Source organism: Chiloscyllium plagiosum, chromosome 13 (genome assembly GCF_004010195.1).
Source record: "Chiloscyllium plagiosum isolate BGI_BamShark_2017 chromosome 13, ASM401019v2, whole genome shotgun sequence".
Lineage (NCBI taxonomy): Eukaryota > Metazoa > Chordata > Chondrichthyes > Orectolobiformes > Hemiscylliidae > Chiloscyllium > Chiloscyllium plagiosum.
This window is the reverse complement of record NC_057722.1, coordinates 35,778,723-35,802,570: the sequence shown is the minus strand read 5'-3', so window position 1 is coordinate 35,802,570 and position 23,848 is coordinate 35,778,723. Positions and strand designations below refer to the sequence as shown.

At 41.7% G+C, this 23,848-nt stretch overlaps 1 protein-coding gene across 1 annotated transcript in view; it reads left to right on the top strand.

The window, feature by feature from the left end:
* The window catches only part of LOC122556376 (vomeronasal type-2 receptor 1-like), a 42,434-nt gene that overhangs the window by 15,102 nt on the left and 3,484 nt on the right, over positions 1-23,848 (top strand). The window contains exons 5-7 of the mRNA XM_043703011.1: positions 831-1,721; positions 5,745-5,972; positions 13,473-13,596. Coding sequence (XP_043558946.1) covers positions 831-1,721; positions 5,745-5,972; positions 13,473-13,596 — 1,243 coding nt within the window. The remainder of the gene's footprint in view (positions 1-830; positions 1,722-5,744; positions 5,973-13,472; positions 13,597-23,848) is intronic.

Sequence of the window (23,848 nt, the reverse complement as noted above, 5' to 3'; positions counted from 1 at the left end):
ATACGAGGAACGGCTGAGGATCCTGGGATTGTGTTCATTGGAGTTTAGAAGATTAAGGGGAGATCTAATAGAAGCTTACAAGCTATTACATGGCTTGGAGAGGGTGGACGCTAGGAAATTGTTTCTGTTAGGCGAGGAGACTAGGACCGTGGACACAGCCTTAGAATTAGGGGGGTAAATTCAGAACAGAAATGTGGAGACATTTCTTCAGCCAGAGTGTGGTGGACTGTGGAATTCATTGCCGCAGAGTGCAGTGGAGGCTGGGATGCTAAATGTCTTCAAGGCAGAGATTGATAAATTCTTGATGTCACAAGGAATTAAGGGCTACGGGGAGAATGCAGGTAAGTGGAGTTGAAATGCCCTTCAGCCATGATTGAATGGCGGAGTGGACCCGATGGGCCGAATGGCCTTACTTCCACTCCTATGTCTTATGGTCTTATTTTCAGTTAGGGAGTAGTCCATGGTGATTTAAATGGTAACTCCACAAGCTGACTGGCTGACATATGCTTCATCATGTACAGATTTTTAATTTGTAACAAATCAAGGGTATGGGAATAAGGCAGGAAAGTGGAATGGAGGATGATCAGATCAGCCACGATCTCACTGAATTTTGGAGCAGGCTCGATGGCTCAAATGGCATACGTCTGCTCCCACATCTTATGGAAACGTAGAAACTAAAACAAAGTGTGGACGAACACTAAGTACTCGTGCGCACAACAAAAATGTTCAAAAATGTTGGAGAGATTCAGTAACTAGCTCATAATATTGACAAGATGTTGTATTGTTTTTGATAAATATTTTAAATAATTTGTTTGACTACTGTTTTGCAGGTGGATTATTCAGCATCTTGCTCAGTTCTCAGTGACAAATTTCAGTTTCCATCCTTTATCCGGACCATCCCAAGTGATATTTTTCAGTCCAGAGCAATGGCAAAGCTTGCGATACACTTTGGATGGACATGGGTGGGAACAATAGCATCAGATGATGACTATGGAAAATATGGAATTAAAAACTTTAAAGAGGAATTAGAAAAAGTTGGCGTATGCATCTCTTTCTCTGAGACTATCCCCAAAGTTTATGCAAGAGAGAAAATAGTTCGAATTGTAGACACAATTGAGCAATCAACTGCCAAAATCATTGCAGTGTTTTCTGCTGATATTGATTTGAGCTCTTTAATAGAAGAAGTCATGCAACGTAATATTTCAGGAAGAACTTGGATAGCCAGTGAGGCTTGGATTAACTCTGCATTGATTTCCAAGCCAGAATATTCCTCACTTTTAGGTGGAACTATTGGATTTGCAATACAACGAGCTCATATTCCTGGACTACGTGATCACCTCATTCAGTTAGATCCAAGAAATTCTGGAGAAAAACTGATCACTGAATTCTGGGAGCGAGCTTTTGATTGCATGTGGCCTGAACATGGGGTGGATGTCAGTAGAACGTCTGACTTAAAAACAACTGAGAATAACAGAACAGATGTAAAGAACAGAATCCATATTATTCCCCCACTTTCTCAGCAGCTCTGCACAGGAAAGGAGAATTTGGATGAAATTGACAACACATATGTTGATGTATCTCAGCTGAGACTGACATACAGTGTGTACAAATCTGTATACACTGTGGCAAGTGCCCTTCACAATATGCATACATGTAAGACTGGGGAGGGTCCATTTGTTAAAGGATCATGTGCAAACATCACAGATTTTCAGCCTTGGCAGGTATGTTTTCAATGGTTTGTAGAGCTATAGAATTTATTTTAAATAGTTTCCAGTTTGTAACAATTTGCAGCTTTTCAGTGAACCACACACACTAGTAAAATATCCTTTCAAATAGAGGAAAATTAAAAGAGAGGAAATGTCAATCTTTCTAAATGATACATCGATTGCAGCACGATCACTTTCCCTGTTTAATCTAGAATAATGCAGCACAGCAAAAGTCATTTGGTTCTTGGTGCCTTTGATAACTATTTAGACGAGCTATCTAATTTAGTTGTGCTCCCCTGCTCTTTCTCCAGAGCCCTGCAATTCCACTTCAGGAATTTATCTGGTTCCCTTTAAAAAGTTACTGTCGAATTTTGCTCTCACCACCCTTTCAGGCAGTGTATTCAGATCACAAAACAGTACAAACTTTTAATCTTCCTCACTGATTACCCTTAAAACTGATTAGAATCTAGTTAAAGGTCTCATTGCTGAAGACATTGTTAAAAATAATGTGACACTCATCAATATTTAAGTTTCTGAAGAGAAAATGCTGGAAAATCTCAGCAGGTCTGGCAGCATCTGTAAGGAAAGAAAAGAGCTGACGTTTCGAGTCTAACTGACCCTTGTCAAAGCTAAAAAGAGGGAGAAATAGGGAGGTATTTATACTAGGCTGAGAGAAGGCTCTAGAAGCAAAGGTAGCAATAAAGAGGTGATAATGACAGTGCATCCCATTTTCTCCAAATCAAAGGTATAGCAATGGGTACCCGCATGGGTCCTAGCTATTCCTGCCTTTTCATTGGGTATGTGGAACATTTCTTGTTCCAGGCCTACCCGGGTCCCCTCCCACAAATGCTTTATCGGTACATCAATTACTATTTCGGTGCGGCTTCATGCTCTTATCCTGATCTGGAAAAATTCATAAACTTCGCTTCCAGTTTCCATCTCTCCATCACCTTCATATGGTCCATCTCCAACCTTTTCTTGACCTTTCTGTCTCCATTTCCGGCAATAGTCTATCCACTAATATCCACTACAAGCCCATTGACTCCCACAACTACCTGGACTACAGCTCTTCTCACCCTACGTCCTGTAAGGACTCTATCCCTTTCTCTCAGCTCCTTCGCCTCCGCCGCATTTGATCCAATGAGGCCACCTTCCAAAGTGGTGCTCTTAATATGTGCTCCTTCTTCTCCAACCGTGACTTCCCACCTACAGTTGTTGACAGGGCTCTCGACAGAGTGCAGTACATCTCCCGCGCCACAACCCTCATCCCCTCCCTCCCCTCCCAGAACAAGGATAGGGTCCCTCTTGTTGTCTCCTTTCACTCCACCAGCCTTCACATGCAAAGAATAATCCTCTGCCATTTTCGCCAACTCCAACACGACGCCACCACTAAACACATCTTCCCTTCCCTCCCCCTGTCTGCATTCCGCAAAGATCATTCCTTCCAGGACAACCTAGTCCACTCCTCCATCACACCTAACTCCTCTCCCATCACACATGGCACCTTTCCATGCAATCGCAGAAGGTGCAACACCTGCCCCTTTACCTCTTCCATGCTCACCATCCGAGGCCCCAAACACTCATTTCAGATTAAGCAGCATTTCTCTTGTACTTCTTTCAATTTGGTCTATTGCATTCATTGCTCCCAATGTGGTCTCCTCTATATTGGAGAGACAAAACGCCGACTGGTGATCACTTTGCTGAGCACCTTCAGTCTGTACGCGATCAGGTCCTGGACTTTCCTGTGGCTTGCCACTTCAACACCCAATCCTGCTCCCATGCCCACATGTCTGTCCTTGGCCTGCTGCAATGTTCCAGTGAAACTCAATGCAAACTGGAGGAACAGCATCTCACCTTCTGACTAGGCACATTACAGCCAGCCGGTCTCAACATTGAATTCAACAACTTCAGATGATTATCCCATCTCGACCCCTTTGTTTTCATTCTGCTCTGTAATTTTATTTCATTTATTTTATTTTTTTTAATATACTTTTTTCACTGTTCTGTACCTCCTATTTCTTGATTGTCTCTCTTTCTCTCGCTCCCCACTCTCTCATCAGCTTTTCCCTCTCCTCTCCCCCCTTTGTTAACCTTCTCCCCTGTTTTCCATTTTGCCTCTGCTTCATCCATCCCCCACGTATTTTGTCACATAGCTTTGGTCATTCACAGCTCCTAATCTCCCTATAATCTTCCTATGCACTGTCATTATCACCTCTTTATTGCTACCTTTACTTCTGGAGCCATCACTCACCTCTCAGCCTCGTATAAATACCTCCCTATTTCTCCCTTTTTTCAGCTTTGACAAAGGGTCAGTTAGACTCGAAAGGTCAGCTCTTTTCTCTCCTTACAGATGCTGCCAGACCTCCTGAGATTTTCCAGCATTTTCTCTTTTGGTTTTAGATTCCGGCATCCGCAGTAATTTGCTTTTATTTAAGTTTCTGAAAATGTGAACAACCACTTCCTAAAGGGCAAATGGAGTGCAAATAGCTTTCAAAGTTGTTCTTGTGATTAGCAGTCTCGAATTATTGAACCAGACTATTTCAAAAGTGTATTATTGTCTTCCTGTTTTTCACAAAATCAAAATTGTTTTGTAAACACGGTATGCTCAATAATATTGAGTCACTTGTGAATTATTGACTGCATTTATCTGGATAAATATATTTTTAAAAAATCTTTGGAAATCATTGTTTGCTCAATGAATCTAACAGTCCAGGAGCTCATGAGAATGTACACAGAAGAGTATACAGACATTTGAGAACTTGCTGGAAATTCATCTGGGTTTAGTGCAGACTTAGTCAACCTAATAGAATTGAGAATCTACTGCAGTATTCTCTATTTTCCAGACAGAAGATGGTGCATATTTGCAGATCTGTAGCTTCACAAATCTTCAAAAAAAGGGAATTACTCATTTACACAGAGTTTAATTTAATGATTTACAGACTGTATAAATACGTTTATTATATTCATGTAGCACCTTTAACATAAGAAAACATCTCAAGCCTCTTCACAGGAGTATTAGGAAGAAAGTATGTCACCAAGCCGTAAGGAGATACCAGGCTCAATGCCTAAAGGCTTTGTCAATGAATTAAGTTTTAATGAGCATTTTAAAAGAGAAAGGTGAGGTAGAGAGGCAGAGACATTTGGGAGGAAATTCCAGAGTTCAGGGCTGAGGCAACTGAAGGCATCACCACCAGAAGTGGAGAAGTATCATGGATGATCAAGAATTTAAGGAGAGCAGACATCTCAGAGGATTGCTGGGCTTTTGGGAGGTGATATAGATGGGGAGGACTGCAGCCATTAATGAATTTGAAAACGGGACAAGAATTTTAATATCAACACATTTCTCACCCAGAAGCCAACGTATGTCAGCAAGCAGAGCCATGATGGGTGAATGGTCATGGAGCAACTTGAACAGCGGCAGCAAAGTTTGGATGACCTCTTCCTTACTGAGGGTAAAACATGGGAGGCTGACCAAAAATGCATCAGAATAGTCAAGTAGAGTAATACAAAGGAGTGGGTTTCAGCACTAGAGAAGTTGAGATAGGGTCAGTGATAATATGTCATGTGAATATGTCTGATTCAAATAGATAGCAAAGCCACAACCATTTTGATTCAGCCTGAGGCAATTGGCTAAACTGTAATGTATGTGGTAGGGACTAAATACCTTCTCAATATTGGTCTTTTGAATATTTAATGGAAAGAAATTTCTGATCATCTGGTTGATATTTTAGATGCAGTAGAATAGTTGAGAGTAGCAAAGAGTGAAATGTTATTTGAGCGAAATAAACAGAGACATCGCATAAATGACTGGCTTGTCTGGAGATTCACACCTCATTGGTATTGCCTAAACCCCTGAATATAGAGGTAATACGTGCATTAATAATAGTGCATAACTTTAGCTGGGTATTACTTTCCTGGCAAGATTTGTAAGTAAATGTTTGACTTCATCTATTGAACTAACAAAGTTGAATCTCTGCATTGCAGATTAACATTCACAAATAATATGTCCCCTGTTCATTTTTCCTTTGTTCTTTCTAGCTTATGTACTATCTGAAAAATGTACGGTTTAAGAGCCTTCTAGGGGAAGAAATCTATTTTGATCAAAATGGTGATATCGATGCTATATATGATATCATGAACTGGCAGAGAACCTCCGAAGGACATATTTCTTTTAAGGTAGTCGGCAGTTACAATGCAACTGCACCCCCAGGACAAGAGATGATCATCCGAAATGACTCTATAATTTGGAATGATGATCAGGTTACGGTAAGTGAGAAATGGAGCAAATATTTTACTTATAACGGCTGGTTTAACTTTGTGATTATTATGTTTTTTCCTATTGGTCAAGGAGGTTAAGTCAAAAGTGGATTCATGTAACTTCATTACCTTTGAACTTAAATATTGTTTAATGAAACCAAAGTAATAGCACTTTAAGTTTGTGAAGTTGCAAATAATTTGCTCTTTTCAAATATTCAGTGGGTTAAATTGTGTTAAAAAGAGATGAAATGGGTTGAATATTAACCTGGAATGGATTTCAAGTGGGCCACACCACTGTCTTAATTTGATTGCATAACATCTGACTTGATTCTTCACTTTTTTTAGATTAGATCCCTTCGGCCCAACAAGTCCACACTAACCCGCCGAAGCGCAACCCACCCATACCCCTACATTTACCCCTTACCTAACACTACGGGCAATTTAGCATGGCCAATTCACCTGACCTGCACATCTTTGGACTGTGGGAGGAAACTGGAGCACCCGGAGGAAACCCACGCAGACACGGGGAGAACGTGCAAACTCCACACAGTCAGTCGGCTAAGGCGGGAATTGAACCCGGGTCTCTGGCACTGTGAGGCAGCAGTGCTAACCACTGTGCCATCGTGCTGCCCACACTTGTTGGATGTAATTTTCAAAAACTTTCCAAAGTACTTCTTGAAATGTGTCTGTATGTTGCGTGGGGTGGGGAAGGCGAGACTGGTGGAGGGGGAGTAGAGAAGTTACTGGGAAGATTTGTGGTGATGGAATGGCTGCAGTGATGGTGGAAAGATATTTGCGCTTACGGTCAGACAATAATTGCAAACTGGAAAATTAGTTTGTAGGAAGCCACAAGATTCTTTGATGCTTATCAGTAAAGATTCTATTGCAAGAGATAAGGGCAGAAGGAACATCTCCTTTCTCGCAAGTTGATAATGGCTGCCAAACCTGAAATGAATCACCATTTTCACATTTGGCACTTTGGTATACAATAGTTTTCCTTAGTAGCTCCTGCACCTGTGTCTTCATACATCATTGATTTTTCATTTGAATTAATTGTTTCAATTACAGTCATACAGTCCTAGAGATATACAACATGAAAACAGAACCTTCAGTCGAACTTGTCCGTACTGAGCAGATATCCTAAATTAATCTAGTTGCATTTGGCCCATATACCTCTAAACCCTTGCTATTCATATACCCACCCAGATGCTTTTTAAATGCTGCAATTATACCAGCCTCCACCACTTCCTCTGGAAGCTCCTTCCATACACACAGCACCCTCTGCGTGAAAAGGTTGCCCATTACGTCCCTTTCAGATCTTTCCCCTCTTACCTTAAACCTATGTCCTCTAGTTTTGGACTCCTCTCCCCTGAGGAAAAGAGCTTGGTTATTCACCCCATCCATGCCTCTCATGATTTTATAAACCTCAATAAGATCACCCCTCACCCTTTGGTGCTCCAGAGAAAATAGCCCTAGCCTATTCAGCCTCTCCCTATAGCTCAAATCCTCCAACCTTGGCAACATCCTTGTAATTCTTTTCTGAACCCTTTCAAGTTTAACAATATCCTTACTATAGCAGGGAGACCAGAATTGAATGCAGTATTCCAAAAGTGGCCTAACCAATGTCCTAGACAGCTGCAACATGACCTGCTGGTTCCTATACTCAATGCACTGACCAATAAAAGCAAGCAAACCAAACATTTTCTTTACTGGCCTGTCTACCTGTGACTTCATTTTCAAGGAACTATGAACCTGCACTTTAAGGTCTCTGTGTGGCAACACTGCCCTGGACCTTATCATTAAATGTATAAATCCTGCCCTGATTTGCCTCACCAAAATGCACCTCACATTGATCCATCCTCCACTTCTCGGCCCTTCAACCCATCTGATCAAGGTCCGGTCATACTCTGAGGTAGTCTTCTTCGCTGTCCACAACACCACCAAACCTGCAAACTTAATAACCATTCCTCCTATATTCACAACCAAATCATTTATATAAATGACAAAAAGCAGTGAACCCAGCATCAATTCTTGTGGCACACTGCTGGTCACAGGCCTCCAGTCCAAAAAGCAACCCTTCACCACCACCCTCTGTCTCCTTCCTTTGAGCCAATTATATATCCAAATGGTTAGCTGTCCCTGTATTCCACATGATCTAATCTTGTTAATCAGTCTACTATGCAGAACCTTGTTGAACACCTTACTGAAGTCCACATAGACCACATCCACCACTCTGTCTTCATCAGTCCTATTCATCACTTCTTCAAGAATCTCTATCAAGTTAGTCAGACATGATTTTTCATGCACAAAGCCATGTTGACTATCCCTAATCAGTCCTTGCTTTTCCAAATAAAAAGGAGAAAGTGAGGACTGCAGATGCTGGAGCTTTGAGTCAAGAGTGTTGTGCTTGAAAAACACAGCAGGTCAGGCAGCATCCAAGGAGCAGGAGAATCGACATTTCGGGCATAAGCCCTTCATCATTCCTGAAATGTCAATTCTCCTGCCCCTTGAATGCTGCCTGACCTGGTGTGCTTTTCCAGCACTACACTCTTTTCCAAAAAATGTAAATCTTGTCCCTTTGAATCCCCTCCAACTACTTGCCCACCACTGGTGTTAGGTTCAATGGTCTATAGTTTTCTGGCTTTTCCTTACCACCTTTCTTAAATAATGGCATCATGTTCGCCAACCTCCAGTCTTCTAGCACCTTACCTGTAATTATTGATGGTACAAATATTTTAGCAAGGGGACCAGCAATCACTTCCCTAATGTCCCACAGTGTTCTGGAATACACTTGATCAGGTCCTGAGGATTTATTCACATTTTTGCATTTTAGGATGTCCAGCAGCTCCTCCTCTGTATTATGGACACCTTTCAAGATATTGCTATTCATTTTCCAATTTCTCTAGCTTCCATATCCTGTTATGATCCTGGTGGGGGAGGGGGGGGGGGTAGTACTATTAATTAAAATAATCAAACTTACTATATGACTCCCACATGAAAGAAAATGTCAACAAGATTCCACATTTTGTAGCTTCTATTTTAATACAAATCAGAACCAATACAAATTACACTTGTATTAATGGGCAAATAATTCTTAAAATTATAAAAGGTGCATTTCACTTTAAATAGTCGATACAAGACCACAAATCCTCAGATCAAACACCATGCAAAGGTGGCACTGCATACATATATGGTGTCAGTATCTTAACTTCTTTGATGTCAGTATGGCTTCAAGACTCAGCCACCAGGAGGAATACAATTGTACTGGAGAGGGTGTAGAGGCGATTTACCTGGATGTTGCCTGGTGTGGCGAGTTTTACTTAGGAAGCGAAATTTGTTAAACCTGGGGCTATTTTCCTTGGAGCAGAAGAGACTGAAGCAAGATATGATTGAGATGCAGAGTGTTATGAGGGTCATAGATAGGGTAAACAGGAAGGAATGTTGCCCCTTCGTGGAGGGAAAAATGGCTAAGGGGCAAAGGTATAAGGGAAGGGGCAGGAATTTAAAAGGAATGTGAAGAGAAACCTTTTCATCCAGAGGATGGTGGGAATTTAGAGCTCTTTGTCTACGAGGGTGATAGAGTCAGAAACCCTCATAACATGAAGAAGTATTTAGATGTGCACTTGTGATGCCAAGGCCAAGAGAATGGGCCGAGTGCCGGAAAATGCAATTAGAATACTATAATAGGTGATTGTTTTTGACTGGTGCAAATTCAATGGGCCTTTTTATAACACCTGGATTACTCAATCAATCCAAGTATGTAGAATTTATTCAATTATGATTGATGAAAATGTTGAAACTTATCTTAACAAATAAAAACAATGATAGATTTCATAGATATTTTAAAGAAATGACAAATTTCCCTCGAAATACAGTCAAGGGCACGTTTCTTCAACGTGAATTGGCTTTAATGAGATTGAAGAATTTAGACTGTTGTTTGTAGAACATGAACTTTCCTTACCTGTGTTAGTCATAATGCGATTCTGGCCCCATTAATGTAAATGGTGAGGCTATTGTGTGATTTTCTTATAATGCAAGATCGCATGAGAATGGAACTATCGCATTACATCAGAACCGACTGGGCAGCTTTTGGGACAAATGTCATCATGCAATGTTCTTTCATGTATAATTAAGGCAGCAGCGAAGGATGTATAAAAGGTGTTTCATGGGAGAGGAATGAGCAGATCACCAGAAATACGCAAATGATCTTTGATATTTCTGACTTCAACATTTTCTGCTGGCCCCTCTTCCTCTGCTTCTATTGTATCTTCATAGACATCTTCCTCATTAACTCTGACTGTTTTTGCAGCACCTTCTTTGTTCTCTGTATAGGCATGTTGCAATATTCACCATACTATAATGATTCAGGAGACATCTGTGAGGGAGGTGTATCATAAGGAACCACCAGATCAGTTTAGGCTCCTGACATTTTGATTCAATAGCTCTGTATAGTAGCATGGTGTTCCCACAGCTCAGGTTCTACTTGACATGTTCTGCTATGATGGGGCTTGCAGATAGGTATCACCAGCCAGGTATGTGGATGGACAAGGGTAGCCCAAAGGCCCCAAGCAACAATTTCAAAAGAATGGAGTACTGGGAGGAATAGTTAACAGTTGCAGGAGAAAAATATAGAGTGATTTACAGCAGAGAAAGGGGTTATTTAGTCCATTAGATCTATACTAGCTCTCCTTTGAACAATTCAGTCAGTCCTATTACCTTCTCAATCCCCATAGCCCTCCAGATTTATTTCCTTCAATTAACCATCCAATTTCCTTTTGAAATTATGACTGTTACCATTTTTACCGACTTGTGGGTAAACAGTTTGAGGACCTCACCACTCACTGTGTAAAACAATTCCTTCTCACATTTCCCCTGCATTTTTTTACCCATAACCTTAAATCTGTGCTCCCAGTCCTTATACTATCCAGCTGATGGGAACATGTTTTCCTTTTCTACCCTTTCCAAACTCTGCACATTTCTATCATACCTCTCCTCAATTTCCAGGAGGATAATCCCAGCTTTTCCAATCCATTCTTGTAATAAAATGCCTGGAAGCATTCTACTGAATCTCTACTGCACATTGTCAGGGATGTTCACGTCCTCCCTAAAGTGTGGTGAACAGACTTCAAAGAAATACTCCAGTTATTTAAGGTCTTATTAGAATAGTTTAGCATACTCTCACCACTTCTGTACTCATTGGGGAGATTTTTTTATAGCCCTTGAATGATGTGGGCAATTACACATCAATTAGGAAAATATGTAAGAACAGAAAAATGAGATTCCTGACATTAAGAAAAAACACAGCTATTCTGCATAAGGATTTAATGGTCAGAGGAGAATCTTACTTGTGAATGGCAAAGGGCCTATTTATATTTGCTCGCATCTCAACATCACTAATCTCACTGTATTTGTATTCAAATTTCCCAGGCAGTGAAGAGAAGTTAGATGACCACAATTCCCAACATGAACATCTCAGCAGGTACCTGGCAGCTCCTGCTCCTGATATCTTCTCCGGGCATCCATCTTGCCCAGTATTTCCCAGTACTCAAGATACCCTCCAAGGGCAGTGACTACCAGCACCCTCTGTCCATGGAGGTTGGCATTGGCAAGGCATCAGCTTCATCACATCATCATGGCACACTTGGGACTTATTTCTGATACAGTTCGGCACTTCAGTACTGTGCTGTTGAGCTCACCAACACCTGACATTGCAATGCTGCTACTAAGCTGCTTTGTGCTCATGAATAGGCACCCATTTCATACATTGGAACAGGGAACATCTCATGGCTTTTAGTGTGCTTTCTTAGTGATTATTCACTTTGTCCCAACTTGATGCTCTCAGAGAGATAGTCGAGGACTAATCCAAAGCATCCCAGGTCCTATGTTCCTGGCTGAAGATATTATGATCATTGCCTGTGAAATTGGTACTGCGTGGTCCCTCTATAGCAATTAGACTCTATTCATGAAAATTACTGGCTAGGTTTTTGTGTTCAGTCATAGCTACCTGAGTGCAGTCTGTAAACTCTGGACAAGACAGCAATTGTATATTGCTGGAAATCCAAGAATACTCTCATCTTGATTGTTGATATCAATAGAGTTGTTTTATTTTTGACATTGATGACCCATTAGATGCCACTGTGTACAATAGCCTGAACGATACAGGAGATGTGTTGTGCAGCATCTTGGAAAGTCCATGAATCATGAATTTTAAGGTATGTGGTTTCTTTGAGAGCCACTGGCTGGGCATGATAACCTAGCCCACAAACAGCAAATTGTTTCAGCAGGCTTTAAAGTTAAATGGTTGCTGGGCTGGTGGCGCAGAGTCTCCCATTGTCAGCTCCTCAGAGATAGTGAGGAAAAATATCACTTGGTTTATAAACCCTTTGGATTGGATAAGACTTCCTGGAAGCAACTTACATTTCCTGATATCTTTCACATGCTTCTCTTTCCAATACTTGAGATTCATACTATCATTGTTATTGTTTCTCTATTTCTCTCTTTATCCAGAACTATGAAGTCTGAATGCCACCTATCATAAGCTGTGACTGTTTATTCGGGGCATGATACATAAACCTACTGAGGACCCAAAAATCACAACAGCAAATCCTGAAGATCTGAGTATCTGCGCCCCTTTAAGTATTGCCTCCATTTAGCATTCCAATCCTATCCTGTCATGTCTTCCTCATCTAGTGTTGGGTTGAATTATTTACTGAACAATGTAGCAAAATCGCAATTACCCACAGGTCTCAATTTGCATGTTTTTATGAGATGCCCTGTGTTGTCAGCAGATGCCTCAATAAACTAAAAGAACTTTATGTATAAAATAAGCACTGAATTCAAATTTGTTATTTGTAATGGTGCACAAACCATTCCAGAATGAGAGGTATTTCTGCTTTGCCCCAAGTTAGAACACAAGAACATATGATCAAGGAACAAGAATAGGCCATTCTGTCCTTTGAACCTGTTCTGCCATTCAATAAATTCATGGCTGATCTGATGTTAACCTCAGCTTTAAATTTCAGCATATTCTTGATAATCTTTCAACCCTTTGGTAATGAAGAATCTATCCAATCAAGTCCACTCAGAATATTATATAGTTCAATTAAGTCACTTCTGCCATTCTAAGCACCAGAGCATGCTCAGTCTAGCCACTCCTTGTAAGGCAACCTGTTCGGCTAGTGAACCTTCTCTGAACTGCTTTCAATACGTTTACATCCTTCCATAAGTACTATAAGTATCGGGCACTATACACAGTACTCCAGATGTGGTCTCCTCAATGCATTGAAGAATTGTTATCATTTCATACATTCAAAAAGGACATTAGTCCTCTAGTAGGTTTCATAACATATGTACTACTATTGATATAATGAGTTTTACTGTTCTATGATTTTAATAAAGCTGTTTCTCTAACTTGTAATTTTCCTGTGCACTAGAAAAAATCAGATTTTTTTGTGTAAATTGCTCTTTCAAAAATCCTACTTAACTTGTATCACTATTTCATTTGGACAGCCTCCATTTTCTGTATGCAGTGAGAGCTGTCAGCCTGGTACCAGGAAGGGCATTCGCCAAGGGGAACCTGTTTGTTGCTTTGACTGCATTCCATGTGCTGATGGCGAGATAACTAATGAGACAGGTTTGTGAAATCATTTAATATGAAATATAATACTGAAATAATAAAACAAAATGAAATCAAATTTTATAACTAATGGATGGAAACTGTTGGAGATTACAAATCTAAAATCCTAGTGTGCAGGTAACGCTGCCTATTATAATTTTCTAACATTACACCTAAAGCTTACAGTATAATTTCACATACATTAAAATACTGTATTAGTATTAGATTCCCTACAATATGGAAACAGGCCCTTCGGCCCAACAAGTCCACACCAAGCGTTCTGGAAAGTAACCTACCGAGACCCATTCCCCTACCCTATATTTACCCCTGACTAACACATCAAACACTATGGGCAATTTAGCACAGCCAATTCATCTGATCCACACATCTTTGTGATTGTGGGAGGAAAACCACACAGACATGGGGAGAATGTGCAAACTCCACACAGACAGTCCCCCAAGGTGGGAATCAAACCCAGGTCCCTGGCACTGTGAGGCAGCAGTGCTAACCACTGAGCCACCATGCTGCCCCTTAATGCAAGTGTTAAAATTATGTAGTTCAACTACATATTTGACAAATATGTTTTACTATACCTGAAGAACATTGAAAGATTAACATTTAATGAACACAGAATGGATCACACCACAGCTCAAAATAAAAGAATGGGCGACCACCAGGCAGCCATACAGAATCAGGCAGATAGTGCACGAGTACCACTCACAAATTGGTTTTCCATTTGAAAACTGAAGAGGGTGCTGGTAGCGTTCTGAAGAGAGTGCAGTCAGAGCCAAGCTCCTGGCACCACAAGTGGCCAAACAGTCCAGGAGGGGAGAAAGAAGAAAGTATGAATGATATTGATAAGGGATTAATTAGGGGAGAAAGTGAGGTCTGCAGATGCTGGAGATCAGAGCTGAAAATGTGTTGCTGGAACAGCGCAGCAGGTCAGGCAGCATCGAGGGAACAGGAGAATCGACGTTTCGGGCATAAGCCCTTCCTGAAGAAGGGCTTATACCCGAAACGTCGATTCTCCTGTTCCCTCGATGCTGCCTGACCTGCTGCGCTGTTCCAGCAACACATTTTCGGTAAGGGATTAATTAGTTAGGAATACAAACAATAATTTCTGCAGCTGCAAACATGACTCCAGGATGGTGTGTTGTAATCAGCACAAATTTAATGGTTGATTCACTCAAATAACTGCTAATTCAGTTCAGTGCTATAGAAAAGATGTTGTGAAACTTGAAAGGGTTCAGAAAAGATTTACAAGGATATTGCCAGGGTTGGAAGGCTTGCGCTATACAGAGAGGCTGAGTAGGCTCGGGTTATTTTCCCTGGAGCATTGGAGGCTGAGGGGTGACCTTAGGGAAGTTTGTAAATCATGAGGGGCATGGATAGGGTAAATAGCCACGGTCTTTTTCCCAGGGTAGGGTAGTCCAAAACTAGAGGGCACAGGTTTAAGGTGAGAGGGGAAAGATTCAAAAGGGATCAAATGGGTAACGTTTTCATGCAGAGGGTGGTGTGTCTTTGGAATAAGTTGCCTGAGAAGGTGGTGGAGGCTGGTACAATTACAACATTTAAAAGGCATCTGGTTGGGTATATGAATCGGAAGGATTTAGAGGTATATGGGCCAAATGCTGGCAAATGGGAAATAGATTAATTTAGGATTTCTGGATCCACGGTCGAATTGGACTGAAGGCTCTATTTCCATGCTATACATCTCTATGACTCTGCTACTGTAATATGAGCAATTAGTAAAATAAATTTGCAGTTACAAAACTACATAAAATCTATATTGGAAACCCAGCAGCACACAGAAATATAGAGCTGTATTTTACCAGAAATTGGCTCAGTGTCATTTTTGTCAAATTCCCTGCAAAATTTCTATCTGCGAGGCTCAGTGAGATTTCTTGTGTGATTGTCCTAGTCTTACCTTATTATCTAGGTGGGCGAGATTTGAAATTGGAGTCCAGAATGGAGGTGGGCTGGACTGAAGACCTGACTTGAATCCAGCACTGTGTCTGAAGTTTAAAACTAAAGAAATATCTCTCCAGCTCCCATCCCTCAAGCTCCCCCCACACACTCCCCATGCAGCGTTCATGCCATTGTATGACTCCTATCTACTCCCATGGCTCCTCATGCACCCAATGTCAGTATTAACACTCTCAATTAAACATTATGTCCTCTTATGCTCTTTCTATGTCAGGCTATGGTTCCTCCAAACAAGCTCTATGGCCCCTCATGGCCTCCAAGCAAGGATGTGTCCTCTATCTATCCTCCATAACACCTTATTCACGCTATACCAAGATGTGCCCTGTACACACCTCCATGACCCTTTATAGCTTTTCTCCCAACTTAGTACTAACTGATGCCAACCCATGTCCATTCACTCAGTATATTGTGCCTTTACACTTCCCACGCCATTCATTTAGTATTCACCATGGGTGAACCTCAGGACCAGTGCAAATTTGAGATAAAATACATCTCTAAGTACTTACTGCTGATTTCATTGTTTTGAAAAAAAAATCTTCCATAAAACCTATTTATTATATTTACAGTCCTTCAATTAAATAAAATGTTTTAATGATATGTCATGCAAGTGCAGATCATTTATAACAAACATTGGAATTCAAAGTCCCACATCAAAGAGTGTACAACTTCAATCAAAACTGTGAAGTGAAAGGCAATCTACTCTGATTATGGATGGTTGGAAAATCAGTCAAACCACAATAATCCAGTAATGGAAACCCTCAGGCCTATCACACCAGACAGAATGAAATAACAAGTATTTATTTTAACACTCTAGGCATTCTTAACAAAAGACTAATAAGACATGTCATTTAAATACCATGAAAGCTTGATGGTGTCCTCTGATAAATCCTCTTGACACATTTGGTAGGTCCCTTTGACAGGTTCTCTTGATATATTTGACACCTGCTCTCGACAGGTCCCCTTTTTAAGACTTCTTATATTTATGACAAGCTCCTTTGACAGGTCTGTGGACCATTCTGATAAGCTTGATGATAATGAGTTTATGCACTTTTAATGCACATTTATGTCTATATTAAACAATTTCAAAGTGCACCTGATCTTCCCTGAAGAGCAACTGACCCTCCTTCAAACAGCATCTGACATCCAACAAAGGGTACCTCACCTTCACCAAAGGAACCCTGAGGTATCCAAAGGGATACTTTATCTGTCCAAAAGGGATCCTTGTTCTCATAAAAATAGACAAGATTCAGATCTGCCTTACTTGGGTCTACCATGCATACTTCTGTTTCACACGCCAAGGCTACCAAAATCCCACTTCCATACATAGCTGCTAGCAGCCTCCGTGAGTTGCACATGCATAAATTCCAATCCCACCTATTTCTGCCCTGTGAAACTGGAAAGTGCTGTATTTGGAGGTGGGACTTGTAAGTTCCATTCTCACCTATTCTCCATTATGGTGAAAATATAGACCCTAATGCACAGGTCTGTAGTATTAGATTTTTAAATTTAGTGTTTTACATTGCTTCTATTCTCTAAATTTTACTAATGTTTTCTTTCTCTTTGCTCACTTCATACTGAACAGTTCTCTCGGTAGCGGGTGCGGTGGGGGTTGAGGACTCTGGAGGTGGTAAGGTTAAGGTTGAGGTAAAAACCAAAGGCGCTCAGGTTATTTCTAAAATCTGTTTTAACACTACATTGTAATTGGTTAGTATAAACTGGGTGGAAGATATAATGGTACATGCTCCAGACTTTTTAGCCTTGATGGAGAAGATTCTTGATCTCCATTTAACATCCTTATTTTGAGGAAATAGATTGGAAGAATTTCCTGGCATACACCTAAATACTACCATTGCATAATACTCAGTGCCAGATATCCAACATAGCACTTGTAACATTATCATCATTATCCTTATCACATCCCATTAATCTGTGAGCATAGCTTTCTTGGCAGTAATTGAAGAAGGTTAATAAGACATTTTGAAAAGCCATTTAGAATTTGGAAAATAAAACTTGAAGTTAATAGCTTAAAAACAGAAGAAAACAATAGTAAGTTTTATTAAGTGTGTTAAATGAAGTGGGGGCATATAGTTTTATGGCTTCCCTGCTAATGTACTTGCAGGTGGCATAAGCATGTAAAATAAAACAGATGGTTAGTGAATCAACTTCCTGGCCACCACTGAACTGTCCTCTACATTATAGCTGGCAGATAAGATGTCCTTAGGCCGAGCACAGCCGTTAACTTGCTTAAAAATGCTATTTAAGGGCGTACGTCCAATCTGCTGTGGAGGTATAGTGGGTTGGGGCAGATAGAAGGAAAATGGCTAGTTGGCTATTTTCCCAACTTGAGATATGGGGTTGGAGTACCTGCTTTAGGGCATCCTGTGTATTCATTGGGGCATCCACAAGATGGTGCCTGACCTTTGTGTCTCTGCCCCATACCTCTCAAATGTAACCTCCCATCCCTCTCTTACTAGTGTTTGCAAACCATCCCTGACTAAAAGTTGCTGAGTTAGCTTTCCAACTAGCATCCATGATCTTTCTTTCAGGATTTGCTCATTATCTCAGCAGCCGTCCCTACCACTGCTGGAGCTACTCAGCTGCTAGCCATTCTGACTGTGTTACAGCTCTTGTGAATAGGACTGGTGCTGCTGAAGGATGGAAGTCTATTTTAATGTGTAAAGATTTGCTCCAGTTAATATCACTGTGGACAGCCACCTATAAAGTTGGTGAACTGCTGACTACGTTTTTATGTGCTGGAGATGGGTGAGCACATACCATTCACCTCATCAAATTCTGAATGATAAAATAACAAAATGACAGGAACAACAATATATCCTATTCAGGGAGGCCTGCTGGAGACTTAACACTGTGATGGGGTATAATGAATTGTAAATGTGCCTATATCCATACAGAACCGGTTAGTCATGTGATTGAAAGATAGACACTCAATTCTATATTGTGATACAGAAGTCATCATGGTATTGCATGAGATCAATTCACTCACTTTTCCCAAAAAGAACAAATGTCAAGTGCTCTATTCAGTGCAGTCACAGAACTAGAAACCTGCATCATCTTTTTCTATGAAGGCATACTGCATCAAGTGCTAAGTGGACTTTTCCAGATTTTCCCAGAGTCAAAGGCTGACAGTCATTTGCTCAGCAATGTGACTGCAGGGTGTCAGACTGGGCCTGTACCCACCTGAGACCCAGGATCCACATGCAGACGAGGTGAGGGGGTGGGATTCTTAGATGGGGTTGGGATGGCAGCAAGGGCAGGTGATTACTTTCAGTAGACTTCCCTCTCTATTTTCCCACTATCAGGTATCTTGATCAGACACTGAATGCTTTGAAGAGAGGCACCTCTTGTGAGCAATACCCACTGGGAGCCTTCAAGCAACACCAAGAGAGTTTGCTTTTTGGTCCTCCAATGTAACAATGCTCCACCCACTGCTGGATGAATACCAATGGTGGAGGGATGAGACCTTTAAGTCACAGTCCTACCCTGAACAATGGCAGAAAAGTGGTATTGGACCCCATTTTACCACCAGAATAAATGTTCTTCTGCATCACACTCACTACAGGGGCGAGCACTGGGGAGACAGAATGCCAACTCATGGAACGTTACAGGGAACATCTCTGGGACACACGTACCAAACAACTGCACTGCCCTCTGGCTGACCATTTCAACTTCTCCTCCCACTCCGCCAAGGACATGCAAGTCCTGGTTCGCCTCCATTGCAAAATCCAAGCCACCCAACGCCTGGAGGAAGAACGCCTCATCTTCAACCTTGGAACCCTCCAACCACATGGCATCAAAATCGAATTCACCAGTTTCCTCATCTCTCCTCCCCCATCTCAACTCAGATCCAATCTTCCAACTCAACACTGCTCTCTTGAACTGTCCTACCTGTTCATCATCTTTCCCATCTCTCCACTACACCCTCTGCTCCGATCTATCACCATCACCTCCCACCTATGTACTGCCTTCCCAGCTATCTTCTGCCCAGCCCCAACCCCACCCACCGTCTTACTTATCTCTCAGCCATCCCCCCGCCAAAATCCTGATGAAGGGCTTATGCCTCAAGCGTCGATTCTCCTGCTCCTCAGATGCTGTCTGACCGGCTGTGCTTTCCCAGTGCCACATCTTTCGACTCTGATCTCCAGCATCTGCAGTCCTCACTTTCTCTGAGCATTACATCTGTCCTATTAGTGAGAAATAAGAGTCCATGCAAATAAAATACAATAATTTGATATATATTTGACTTAAAATAACATTATCTGAAATGGGCGTAAATAAACATTGCTCATTTGATGACAGTGTGTTCATTCAGGAAGGCAAAATTATTGCATTTCTGGAATTTTGCTAAGTGATGGTGGGGGCTCCAACATATTTCCACCAAGAGATCTCTCCGAGCCTTTATGGTCTGCAGTTGGAAGGATTTGCAGGTTAAGAACACCCTTGTTATGATGCCTATGCCTTTATCATCAAGTTCTGTCTTGTCAGATGTGGGAGTTTAAAGAGAGAGTTTAAGGGTTACTGCGGATTATATCTGCTATAAATGCTGTTGGATGCGAATCTTATCAGATCGAATGGATCGGTTGGAGAGACAGAGAGAAGCGATGAGGAATTTGCAACAGCAACAGTATGTGATGGATGGCAGTTATAGGAAGGGGAGAAAGTCTCAGATACAGTCACATAGATGGGTTAACTCCACGAAGGGTGAGAGAGGTTGGCACCTAGGGCAGGAGTCTTTTGTGGATATACCCATTTCAAACAGGTATGTTGTTTTGGAAAATGTAGGGGGTGATGGATTCTCAGGGGAACGTAGCACGAACAGCCAAGTTTCTGGTATTGAGATTGACTCTAATGCAATGAGGGGTCCGTTGGCTTCCAAGAGATCAATTGTGTTAGGGGATTCTGTAGTCAGAGGTACAAACAGATGTTTCTGTGTCCAGGCATAGAAAAAGCAGAATGGTGTGTCATTTCCCAGGATCAAGGATGTCTCAGAGAGGTTGCAGAATGTTCTCATGGGGGAGAGGGGCCAGCAGGAGGTCATTGACCACATTGGAACGAACGACATAGGAAGGGAAAAGGTTGAGATTCTGAAGGGAGATTACAGAGAGTTAGGCAGAAATTTAAAAAGGAGGTCCTCAAGGGTAATAATATCTGGATTACTCCCAGTGCTACGAGCTAGTGAAGCCAGGAATAGGAGGATAGAGCAGATGAATGCATGGCTGAGGAGCTGGTGCATGGGAGAAGGATTCACATTTTTGGATCATTGGAATCTCTTTTGGGGTACAAGTGACCTGTACAAGAAGGATGGATTGCACCTAAATTGGAAGGGGACTAATATACTGGCAGGGAAATTTGCTAGAACTGCTTGGGTGGATTTAAACAAGTAAGATGGGGGGTCGGGACCCAGGGAGTAGTGAGGAAAGAGATTGATCTGACATGGGTACAGCTGAGAACAGAAGTGAGTCAAACAGTCAGGGCAGGCAGGGACAATGTAGGACTAATACATTAAATTGCATTTATTTCAATGCAAGGGGCCTAACAGGGAAGGCAGATGCACTTGGAATGGTTAGGAACATGGGACTGGGATATCATAGCAAATACGGAAACATGGCTCAGGGATGGGCAGGACTGGCAGCTTAATGTTCCAGGATACAAATACTACAGGAAGGATAGAAAGGGAGGCAAGAGAGGAGGGGGAGTTGCATTTTTGATAAGGAATAGCATTACAGCTGTGCTGAGGGAGGATATTCCCGGAAATACATCCAGGGAAGTTATTTGGGTGGAACTGAGAAATAAGAAAGGGATAATCACCTTATTGGGATTGTATTATAGACCCCCCAATAGTCTGAGGGAAATTGAGAAACAAACTTGCAAGGAGATCTCAGCTATCTGTAATAATAATAGATCGTTATGGTAGGGGATTTTAACTTTCCAAACATCGACTGGGACTGCCACAGTGATAAAGGTATGGATGGAGGGGAATTTCTTAAGTGTGTAAAAGACAATTTTCTGATTCAGTATGTGGATGTACCTACTAGGGAAGGTGCAAAACTTGACCTACTCTTGGGAAATAAGGCAGGGCAGGTGACTGAGGTGTCAGAGGGGGAGCACTTTGGGGCCAGCGACCATAATTCTATTTGTTTTAAAATAGTGATGTAAAAGGATAGACCAGATCTAAAAGTTGAAGTTCTAAATTGGAGAAAGGCCAATTTTGATAGTATTAGGCAAGAACCTTTGAAAGCTGATTGGGGGCAGATGTTCGTAGGTAAAGGGACGGCTGGAAAATAGGAAGCCTTCAGAAATGAGATAACAAGAATCCAGAGAAAGTATGTTCCTGTCAGGGTGAAAAGGAAGGCTGGTAGGTATAGGGAATGCTGGATGACTAAAGAAATTGAGGGTTTGATTAAGAAAAAGAAGGAAGCATATGTCAGGTATAGACAGGATAGGTCGAGTGAATCCTTAGAAGAGTATAAAGAAAGTAGGAGTATACTTAAGAGGGAAATCAGGAGGGCAAAAAGGGGACATGAGATAGCTTTGGCAAATAAAATTAAGGAGAATCCAAAGGGTTTTTACAAATATATTAAGGACAAAAGGGTAACTAGGGAGAGAATAGGCCCCCTCACAGATGCTGCTTGAATTGCTGTGCTCTTCCAGCACCACTGATCCAGAATCTGGTTTCCAGCATCTGCAGTCATTGTTTTTACCCCTCACAGATCAGCAAGGCAGCCTTTGTGTGGAGCCACAGAAAATGGGGGAGATACTAAATGAATATTTTGCATCAGTATTTACTGTGGAAAAGGATATGGAAGATATAGACTGTAGGGAAATAGATGGTGACATCTTGCAAAATGTCCAGATTACAGAGGAGGAAGTACTGGATTTCTTGAAACGGCTAAAGGTGGATAAATCCCCATAACCTGATCAGGTGTACCCCAGAACTCTGTGGGAAGCTAGAGAAGTGATTGCTGGGCCTCTTGCTGAGATACTTGTATCATTGCTAGTCACAGGTGAGGTGCCGGAAGACTGGAGGTTGGCAAACGTGGTGCCACTGGTGAAGAAGGGCAGTAAAGACAAGCCAGGGAACTATAGACTGGTGAGCCTGACCTCCCTCGGTGGTGGGCAAGTTGTTGGAGGGAATCCTGAGGGACAGGATGTACATGTATTTGGAAAGGCAAGGACTGATTCGGGATAGTCAACATGGCTTTGTGTGTGGGAAATCATGTCTCACAAACTTGATTGAGTTTTTTGAAGAAGTAACAAAGAAGATTGATGAGGGCAGAGCAGTAAATGTGATCTATATGGACTTTAGTAAGGCGTTCGACAAAGTTCACCATGGGAGACTGATTAGCAAGGTTAGATCTCATGGAATACAGGGAGAACTAACTGTTGTGGTTCTGTTCGCTGAGCTGGGAATTTGTGTTGCAGATGTTTCGTCCCCTGTCTAGGTGACATCCTCAGTGCTTGGGAGCCTCCTGTGAAGCGCTTCTGTGATGTTTCCTCTGGCATTTATAGTAATTTGTATCTGCCGCTTCCGGTTGTCAGTTCCAGCTGTCCACTGCAGTGGCCGGTATATTGGGTCCTGGTCGATGTGCTTATTGATTGAATCTGTGGATGAATGCCATGCCTCTAGGAATTCCCTGACTGTTCTCTGTTTGGCTTGACCTATAATAGTAGTGTTGTCCCAGTCGAATTCATGTTGCTTGTCATTTAAGTGTGTGGCTACTAAGGATAGCTGGTCGTGTCGTTTCGTGGCTAGTTGGTGTTCATGGATGCGGATCGTTAGCTGTCTTCCTGTTTGTCCTATGTAGTGTTTTGTGCAGTCCTTGCATGGGATTTTGTACGCTACATTGGTTTTGCTCATGCTGGGTATCGGTTCCTTCATTCTAGTGAGTTGTTGTCTGAGGGTGGCTGTTGGTTTGTGTGCTGTTATGAGTCCTAGTGGTCGCAGTAGTCTGGCTGTCAGTTCAGAAATGCTCTTGATGGATGGTAGTGTGGCTAGTCCTTTGGGTTGCGGCATGTCCTCGTTCCATTGTCTTTCTCTTAGGCATCTGTTGATGAAATTGCGCGGCTATCTGTTTTTGGCGAATACATTGTAGAGGTGTTCTTCTTCCTCTTTTTGCAGTTCTGGTGTATTGCAGTGTGTTGTGGCCCTTTTGAATTGTGTCTTGATGCAACTTCTTTTGTGTGTTTTGGGGTGGTTGCTTTCATAGTTCAGGACTTGGTCTGTGTGTGTGGCTTTCCTGTATACCTTTGTGGTGAATTCTCCGTT